This window comes from Cebidichthys violaceus, unplaced genomic scaffold (assembly GCF_023349555.1).
Source record: "Cebidichthys violaceus isolate CVI_PGR_0920_01 unplaced genomic scaffold, fCebVio1.0.p SCAF_119, whole genome shotgun sequence".
Taxonomy (NCBI): Eukaryota; Metazoa; Chordata; class Actinopteri; order Perciformes; family Stichaeidae; genus Cebidichthys; species Cebidichthys violaceus.
The window spans coordinates 27,967-38,318 of record NW_027176284.1 but is presented as its reverse complement, the minus strand read 5'-3'; the positions used below and the strand labels follow the sequence as shown (position 1 = coordinate 38,318).

The window sequence follows — 10,352 nt, the reverse complement described above, 5'->3', positions numbered from 1 at the left end:
TCTGAGAGGTCACCTAAGTGAAAAAAACTAAAAAACAGAGACCTGCACATGAGAAGAGTGAGTATGTTCCAGTGACGTGCGGTGAGGTTCGTGTCTGGTGAGGCACTGACACTACATAAGTCAGATTTACAAATATATGAACCCAATAGAGTAGCTTAAATCACCATTCAATTGGCAGCTTGCACATTGACTACTGGTTGTTTTTCATATCAGCATTCTTTACACACACATAGGTACGGTACATATTTGATTCCACTGGGAGCATGTGCGCCGCGATCTAAAATAATTTAAAACATGGTTTAATGATGGAATAGACACTGTCCCAGCCTTTCCACAGAGACACATCTGGCTCTCAGGTCATTACAAGGAAAGGAAAACACATTTATTTTTATTCATTTATGCATTTCTATTTATTGCCCATTAATTTATATATTTATGCGTATATTTTATCGACGAAGTGACTGACTTATTGAATCAATGGGAAATTGCCCATGGCATTTACCAGAATGTGGCATTTATTTTGAAGTCAGCTCTTAAAAACAAAACAAGCTAGCTTCACCGTGTTTTAAAAAAAATGGAGGCAGTGAGAGGCCGTGGTACAGGTGGGTGACAAACTAAAACCTGTCTGTCGTATGTTACATCAAAGTACTCCAATTACTATTTGTTTTTAAATCAATTTGGAAAGCTGCAGTTTAAAAACTCAAAAAGGCCTCTGCTCCGTCACCGCTGTAGCATTCCAACGAAGGATCCAGCGGTGCGGTCCTTTTGAGACGCTCAGTAATCCATTGTGTTTTTAAAGACTTTATAAAACCAATAAATCCAACAATTAATGTCTTCGGTGGTCAGTCATCCATTTATCCATGTTGAAGGAAGTTGTTGTCATCGTTAGCCGTTAGCTAAAGCCTGCTGCTACTGAGGGAAAGGTGTATCCCATGATGCACTGGGTCAAATCTGTCAACAGTGATAGCAGTGTTTTCAGTTTAGTGTGTGTTTGCCTCCTCTGTGAATCTAACTTAAAAAATAGTAATTTCTTAGAATTTCGGCTAAAACAACGCAAGTATAGTTTTTTTTTAAGACATTGAGCATAAGCACACAATAATCAACTGTTACCTCTAATACAAAAACATTATAGGATGGGGCTGGCATTTCTTTTAACAAATCCCATGAATAGACAAAAAATGCATCGGTCCATCCCTCAATACTTCCCATTTTCCTACCTTGTCTATCAAGCTGATTTGTTCATGCACAAATATGCAGTGTATTTATGAATGAGGAAAACAATATTTACAAACAAATGACAATAAAATGACATTAAATAAAATAACAAAATTAGTTTTAAGGATATGTGACTAAAACAGGACCAAATAGTGCATTTCTTAGCTACGGATGAATTCACATTTGGTACACTAACTATGCTAGAATTTACAGCAGTAAGTCGGTCTGTGTGGGATTACCTTGAATAAACTCGTGCCCGTGTTCAGCACAATGAAGGAACATGTCACCCAGCGCTACTGTCAGCCTTATTGATGTGTTTCTAATAGTATTGGGACAACAATGAAGGTTACGGCGCACAGAGGAATAAACTATATCACGCTTCGGCTACACAGACAGCAGTTAATGTTATTGGGACTAAACTGGTTTCACAGTTATGTGCATGCTCCAAAATTCCTCTAACGGAAAGTGGAGGAGCATAATGAGATGAAGACGTATCGAGGAGGGAACGTTTCCAACTTGAACCTCTTCGATCATCGAAAAAAAAAAGAAAAGCAAAAGGCGAAGGTGTGAGGTAAATATTGTGTTTAATAAACAAACATCAGTCAGGGAACTGACATTAGTCTGGGGATGGAGAAGAGGGGAATATAAAGCACAATGCACATGTGTAGAGGGGGGACGTATTTATCTGTTACACAAGGTGCCCCCGTACAGTAGGAGCATGAAGTTCTATATAACATACAGATCAGGATCCAAGTCTACGGTACAAAAACTTAGCAGCAACATGTTAACATCGGAGACCGGGGGGGGGGGGGGGGCTAACAAAGTAGTTTCAATTAGAAAAAGTCACAGTATTCTTTAAGCATAAATTTGTTAAAAAGGTAAAAACAGTTCCTAAGCATCCTCTAGGGTCAATGCTACTCACGAGATTGTGTGTGTGAAATACATAGGTAGGGAAGAAAATGATCTATACATTTATACTCTAATATAAAGACCTTCTGGCAATGGCACAGTACAAACTCTCAGGAAACGCGACAAAAAAATATACAATGTCTTCACGTCACATTTGCAGATTAAAATGTAACTAAGGTCTCTGGCAAGCACAATAGTTTCAGTGATCAAAAAAAAAAAAAAATTCTCTTAAACCAAAATAAAGAACACCATTTTGTTAGTTCAGCTATCTTGACAGATTATGTCTTTTTTTAATACAAAAATAAGGACAAATATAAATTAATATATATTAAAAGAATCAGATTGATACATATGGGATCTACTGAATAAGTACAGGTATTTATGATACAATAAATACTTGTCATTCATGACTGGGGAGGGGGGTAGATGAACAGAGTGTACTGTATCCAACCTGGCAAATATTATGTGAAACTCTTCTATATGTGAGAGCACTTGTGTGTGTGTGTTGTTCAGTAGCTGTAAGAAATACCAGGAGTTTGAGCACAGCTGTGTGTGGGATCGTGCACACCCTTCAGGGGGTCTACAGTGGTGGTTCCTCGTGTTGTGGGAGGGGGAGGGGTATCGCTGCCCGCCGTCTCCCGTGCTCTCAATGCAGCTCCTCCTAGCGGTGAGTTCGTGGTACTACCAGTTAAGGTTACTCCTAAAAACACACAACTCACAGACGGGAAGCAGGAAGTCTACGGGGAGGCGGTCGGCCTTCCCGGGGGAAGAGACGAGCGTGGCGCGCCGTCGGAGTCGTCACGACCAAGGAAAAAGAAGTAAGGAAAAAGTCAACTCTTGTGTGTGTTTTTTTGTCTTTTTTTTGTCTTTTTCTCCACTTCATAATAAAAAATAAGTCTGTTTTTGTACTTTACAATACAATTCAACATCCCCACCGAGGAAGCATCAATCATCAGTCCAGCACTGACAAAGAAAAGAAACTCTTTTTTAGTTGTTTCTTTTTTCTTTTTTTTTTGCCTTTTTTTTTAAAGGGTTTAAAAAAACAAACAAAAAACAGGGATGGTTGGGGGGAGGGGACTATGGACGGTGAAGGGTTTTTCTCAGGAAGGAATCGGGACCTTGGACATCAAGTAAGGCGGGCAAGAAGATAAATCTGGAGGGGGGAGAATATTCTTTTTTTTATGAGGAACACTTTGTACAGCCACACTTGACCACTTTCTCCACTTCCTGGACAAAAGACGAGCCGTCGGTGCACTGGAAGGTGTATTTCCTGCGTTTGCTGCGGAGGGGGGTGCAGCAGGTGCCCTGTCCGTCTGCTCCCCCCGCGCAGCTGCCCCGGCACTCTAGGCGGGAGACCTTCTCCTGGGTTTGGCACGCCGCGTAGCCTTGCTGCCTCTGGTAGACATCTCGGACCCGTTCACCTCGGCAGGCCACCTCTGCGGGCATGACGAGGGAAACGCAGAGTTAACGAGTTATCCGCACATAACCGCTTTGAAGACGGCAGAAGTGACGTGACTGGTGAAAACAACTTCACCAGAATTCAAAGTGTCAGCGGAGAGGACAAGACGAGGACATGAAAGTGAGACAGGGGGACGCCATGGATGACAACACCATGCAAAAAATAAAAAATAAAATGCTATAAAGAAGCAAAATATTGAGTACAACACGTGTGAAACTATCCCACCACTACAAAACACTGAAACATTGTCCAAAATACAAACAAAGCTAATGAATACAGAAATGTTATTTTAAAAACCAAAAAATATTTGTCTTCTATCCCTGTAAAATTTAGCAGTTAATTCTTAACAGGACGTAATTCTATTCACATGTACTACTGATATTGATATATAAGTTAGTTTGTGCTAAACAAACAATGTATCCTCATACAATCTCCTACGCAAAAGTTAATCCTTGTTTGTCGTGCGTTTTCCTACGAAAGTCAGCAACACATGTCAATTTACATTTGTTACATGTAAACGGTCCTTTCAAAATAAACTTCCCATCTTCACAGAAAACATTTTAGTTAGATTTAGGCAACAAAACCGCTTAGTTAAGGTTTAGGAAAAGTTTATCGTTTGAGTTAAAATAAAGAAAGAAATCGACATCTCGTATCACTCTGGACCGAACAGCGGTCTCCTGGCAGAAAGATCGCTGGCTGTTGGACCCATCCACCTCCCTTCTGACCCGCCCTGTGTGTGCGTTTGCAGTCTTTATACTTCTTTGTCTATGATTACATGGATAACTTACGAAATCATTTCCTGGAATATGTACGAATTACGGCGCATTCAATTTTCGTAGGTATAGCTACGGATGCTGGATGAGAACAGCCTGAAACAAATAGATTGTACAGCTTACTAGAAAGAAAGAGTTTAATACCCAATAGACAAGATTGTCTATCTCGGATGAGATATGACAAATAAAAAGCAAACTACTTTAGCTGCTTGTTGCATGAGGTGAAACCAAGGTGACACAATGGTTGGACGTCTTTTGGGTTGAAGAGGAACCAAGAAAAGAAATTTGAAAAAAAGAAGGCGACAGTAAGATGTGATCAGGCAGTCTCACCTGAGTAACCCCCCGTGAGGGATTAGGAGGAAGCTCAGGAGATGCTGAGTTGAAAAAGCAACGGGTTAGAAGCGTTAATGCAGAGACATTGAACACTGTTAGACACACACACACACACACACACACACACACACACACACACAGCTAACAGACAGCCAAGCAGAAGCTTAGAAGAGAAGATAAACATGCTTTATATTCAAAAGCTTCTACGGCAATTAGTAATAACGATGAATATTCATTTTTTCTCACCTTTGTCGCACGCCTCTCCTGTGTACCCGCCGTTACACTCGCAGTACGCCTTGCCCAGGCCCGACACTCTGCATTTGCCGTGTTTGCATTGAGACGGACTGCAGGGGTTGGCTGCATCCTGGTCCTGCTCGTCGCACAGGACGCCAGCAAAGCCAGGCTGGCAACGGCAGGAGTATGAGTAGGAGTTGATCGGGAGGCAGGTGCCGTGGATACACCTGAGGACAGGGGAGAGGGAGACGGGAAAGGTGAAGATGGCGTACAAAACTGTGGTTTCAACCCTCTTAACCCCAAAACCTGCCAGCGGGATTGAAAAGCATGTTCCATTGGCAAAACTACACTATTTATCCTAGAAGCTTTGGAAACAGTCATTATCGTCAAATTATTGTCAAATTGGACGCATCATGTGTAACGAATGCTTCTGTCAAAAAAGCATTTTAAAGTTCTCTCTACTTCTAGCCAGTAGAGGGAACTTTTCTAGGCTGTGCTGTTTCCATAGAGGTGCAGGGGCTTTTAAAGCCGTAAACTGGGACAGGAGCAAAAAACGCCCCGAAACTGCTTGGGGTTCAGAGGGTTAAACCCATACCAGGACTGTGATCGCCCCAACCACCGACACACAGACACAGAGGCACAACAAAACCACTCACTTGTTGCCGTCGCAGGGGTTGTTGACCTGCTGGTCGCACACCGTTCCCGTCCAGCCCGGGTTGCAGGTGCAGGTGAAGCCGCGATGCCCGGTCGGGTGGCAGTCTCCCTGGACGCAGGCGCCCCTCTGGCAGGGCTGGCAGCCCGCCTCCACCCCGTGGCCCAGCCACTGTCTGGCAGCGCCCAGTGCGGCCCCGGAGCCCGGAGTCCCTGCCCCCAGTCCAGCCCCCAGGTCCTGCAGCTTCCCGTTGATGTACAGGTTACGGAGGCAGCCGTGGAAGCTGGTGCCGTTGCGTCCGCCCGAGCTATGCTGCAGGGACGAGAGGCCCCCGGAGGCCGAGGCACGTTCTGGCATACCTGGAGGAGGAAAGGATTACAGAGGGGTACATCAGGAGTGCACACATACTTCTTCATATAATGGCTTTCACACATAAGAGGGTAGATTAAAATACACTAGATTGTTATTAAAATACGCTAACATGATTTAGTTTGAATTCCTCTGGATGGATGTTCTGATCTGCAGTTTATCTTTTTTTGGGTGCTCCACTAATGAGAGCAGTAATCTAGACAGCGAGTGCTAAAAAGGGCTCATTCTGAAACCAATCAAGGTGCTTAGAGTGATATTATTTTTTTGTGTACTTCACATTTCAAATGAGGACCAACATGCACATCAAGGCTACTTGTGGTTTCATGTTTAATTCCAGGGATTGTAAATTAGTCCATCTGAGCCTCTCCAACACACAAAAACCTGAGAACAAATCAAAAACTACCTGATTTCCTTTTAATATGATATATTAATCACCAACAATGTGAACGTAAAGGGCATTCATTAAAAATAAAATATCAAATAATATTCCTGTTTCTTTATAACTGTCTTCACAAATATACCAGAGTTCCCTGCAGTTGTCAGGCATCCACACAGACACACAGAGACAAGTCCTTACCTCCCAGGTACAGCGGAGAGTCTATGTTGAGTGTGGACTGTTTGCTGATGGAGTTGATGGATTTGGGCGGCCCGCCGTCAATGGACAGAGACAAAGTCTGGTCCGATGCGACCAACTCCACAGCGTGGAAGCTGCCATCATTCACTGTCTCCACGCTGAGAAAGAGAGAGAGAGAGAGAACGTTTGCATCGTCCATCATGTAGATGTGAGCCGGACGTTTCTGCTTGTATGTGCATGTACCTGTATATAGCAGAGGGAGGGTAGGATCCGGTTTCGTAGCTGACCCTGAGGCGTCCCCTATACAGCTCCATGGCGATGTGATCGCTGTCCCCTTTGTACAGAAGCACGCCACTGTCCTCGTCTGTGGCAATCTGAAAACACGCAGGGATGTTTGAGTTAATGACCAAAATAAAATAAAAGTACCAATACAACAATGTTAAACTATCCTGCTTTCAAATTCCTAATTCAGGGCCAGTGCCCACATGGCACATTGTATTATAGACCAGCAGTCCATTGGCTCCTTTGCTTTGCTTTTCGGGCTACTATCTATTTGACATTGTTTTTTCAGCGTGAGAACCAAACGTAGGATACTATGTAGCTGTAAAGTTAGAGCAAGGAGGACGACAAGGCACACGGTGATAACGGTCGAGAGACTAGAAAAGCGCTATATACTCTAAGTACAAGTCCATTTAGCATCCAAAGTACTCACCAGCAACATTCAGTCTCTGTCTTTTGTTATGATAGTGTCTGTCTTAGGACAGACAGAAGCAGCCTTCTCGTACATTTTCTACAGTGACGCTTTTCTGAAAAGTTCAGATATTTTCAACTCTTAAGCGTTCGGAGCGGTTGCACCAAAAAAAGACGCTGGGCCTTTTCTCTAAGCAAACCGCCAATACGCGCTCTCCTCATTGGGCACTATTAAAAAAACCCTGCAAAAGATATTTGGACACAGGCCCTAAGTCATCATCAGCAAAATGTACAGGTACTGCACGCTTAAATGTGATTTTTTGAGCTTCAATGCTGGTGTTAATATTGACATTTCATTTATTAATTTTCATGGGTTGAAAATCTGCTGTTTTAAATCAGCCCAGCCGATGCTGACAAAGACTCTACCGGTTGGAAATGATCTGTCATGAAATTTTATTTTAAAATAATGTTAACGCCCTCTAATCAGAGACCAGGGATGTCACTGAGCACCTCCTGCCTCACACATCTCACCTCACAGCATGCAGCCCCTCGCACAAACTTCTGTTTTTGTTGCATTTTACACAATTATGCAGTGGGTGAAGTTTGGCTCAGACCACATTTTCTTTTGCCACTTTTTTTGGCAGCAGAAACAAGCTGTTTCACAACATTGACATATCATTGCCCTTTAAGTCGATATGTTGCAAGGTTAATCTATTGTCATTGTACAACAGGGTTGTGCAACAAAATGCAGTTTGTGGTCCCATTTTGCTACATAAGAAAACAACAAACAAAACAATATATATAATATGTTGAGGGTGGAGGATGAATGACTGAATGAGTAAAGAAGTCCAATATTGACTCTCTGTTGTTGGTCTCTACCAGCCCATCTTGTGCCTATGAGCACACATTGTTGGAAAACAGAAGCTCAGGCTGGGCCAGTCTATGAAGTCCAAACTACTGCTCCAACGCTTAGTCTACTCTGTTTTTTTGCTGCTATTGGAGTCCCGAAAATGTTAAAAGAAATCACTGGAAGCAGTCAGAGTTCGATGCAAGAGAGTTTATTCTTTGAGTAGGAAGTAAACCCGAGCAGACACCGGAGTCCAACTGCTTACCCTGCTCTGAACAGCCTTATATAGTTCCGCCGTCTCGGGCCAATGCTGCACCTTTATTTTAAACTCCTCCATTGGTGCCCTGCAAATAATGGTGTAATATTTGTATGGTTCCACCCAAGTTTCATGTTTCTAATAGGATCTCGGAAAGTCTCAAACTTTCCTGCTCAGGCATGTTCTTCTGACAGCAGTATTTCCAGGGGTCTCTAAAATGCATTTTTTAATTCTTTCCAAGCTATATATTGAATCAAACAGGTTATATGTTAAATCACTTAAATCATACTACATTCACACATTCTGATATACTGATTTTATAGATGTGTGCTTAAAGCATTGATTATATTTGATAGAGCTGACTTACTGTGACAAATCAAACTCCAACAACATTTGGGAAACTGATGGTTTGGAATCCCTCTGTAAACCAGATGTATGCTAAAACATAAGAGGCACAAACTGTGACTAGTTCTCTACCAACTCCTGTAGCTGTTTCGCTGCCAAACATCCACGGTGTTCACCAACCAGTCACTAACTGTCTTTCTGTCTGTGCACAGTGGGTTTTTTTTAGAGTTTTTTCACAGAGAACAGCTCCCTGCTGGAAACACCACCACGATAGCGGCGAGATCTCCAAAAACAACACCTGAACGATGAGACTTGGTATAAAGCTCTCACCTGCAGGCTGATGTTGGTCTCCGGTGAAAGGAGACTGGAGGGGAGTTGTAAGTAGGACTCTCGGTTGATGAAGTTGACGCTGACGAGCGTCTCGCAGCGCTCGCCCTCGTAGCCGTGGAGGCACTGGCAGCGTGGGTCTGCTCCCATGACAACGCACTGTGCCCCGTTCAGGCACTCGTGGTTGTCACACTGGCTGGTGCGAGGAAGAACCATTGGGGGAGAAAACTCGCAGAATAACCCGCTGCAACACATACACACACACACACACACACACACACACACACACACACAAAATGAATACAACAAGTGTGCCTGAAATTGTGTTATTTAACTTTATTTTGTATTATACTATAAGTATTATAGTGATATATAAAGTATGACTTCCAAAGTACTACTAATGTACAAGGAATGTTCGTAAAGTGGTTTCTTTGATTTCTATGAAGCGAACATGTTATATCATAATCATATCATCAGTCTGGGGTACACTACAGCTATCAACCACACCACAGTCACTTTACCTTGCAATGTTTGTCTGCATATGCCCTTATATGGCTTTTTTAAAATGTAATTTAAGTTTATTTTTTATATATATTCCTCCTATTAATTATTCTTTCTCTTTCTATCTGTGTTTTTGCTGTCCGTGCGGTGCTGCAACAATAAAGGTTTATCTCATCTTACGCTGTCTTTATTCTTCTTTTTCAAAATCATATTATTGTCATGTTGGGGTGCTACAGGATGGTGCTTTCAAGGACAATTCAACATCTGAGATTTGGGAGTTAAAAAAGAACTATGTTAGATGGATCGATGGAGAGATAGTGAGATAGAGAGAGATAGATAGATATAAAGAAATAACTGAGGGTGAACACAAGGGGGAGCCCTTTCTACACCACACACTGCAAATAAATATACATTTAGCATGGAATTGGGGAGAAAGACGTGGTTTTTTTGACAAACAAGAAAAAAAGACTTTGTCACATTAAAAACAATGTAAGAATCTGTTAGAAATGTTTCTAAAAGAGCGGGAGACAAAGTCAGCAACGCAAAAAACTTTACATGCACTGCACAAATAATATTACAGACGCTTTGATATCGCCGGTACGTGTGAGCTCCTGCTGCATGTGCACCTCACCTGTATCCCTCTGGACAGACGCAGGTGTACCCGTTGACCGCGTCAATGCACTGGCCTCCGTTCTGACACTTGTTCTCCTCGCAGTCGTCGTAGTCCAGATCGCAGTGCTCACCCACATAGCCTGGAGTGCACTCGCACCTACAATGTACACACACACACACACACACACACACACACACACACACACACACACACACACACACACACACACACACACACAAATGCATGTTAATGCTG

General features: G+C 42.7%; 1 protein-coding gene across 1 annotated transcript in view; it reads right to left on the bottom strand.

Moving 5' to 3' along the window:
- Positions 1-1,782: 1,782 nt before the first annotated feature.
- The window catches only part of slit2 (slit homolog 2 (Drosophila)), a 32,403-nt gene continuing 23,833 nt past the window's right edge, over positions 1,783-10,352 (bottom strand). The window contains exons 23-29 of the mRNA XM_068705440.1: positions 10,116-10,253; positions 8,987-9,227; positions 6,762-6,892; positions 6,522-6,676; positions 5,580-5,934; positions 4,936-5,150; positions 1,783-3,560 (exon numbers count right to left, since the gene is read on the bottom strand). Coding sequence (XP_068561541.1) covers positions 3,304-3,560; positions 4,936-5,150; positions 5,580-5,934; positions 6,522-6,676; positions 6,762-6,892; positions 8,987-9,227; positions 10,116-10,253 — 1,492 coding nt within the window. The 3' untranslated portion in view covers positions 1,783-3,303. The remainder of the gene's footprint in view (positions 3,561-4,935; positions 5,151-5,579; positions 5,935-6,521; positions 6,677-6,761; positions 6,893-8,986; positions 9,228-10,115; positions 10,254-10,352) is intronic.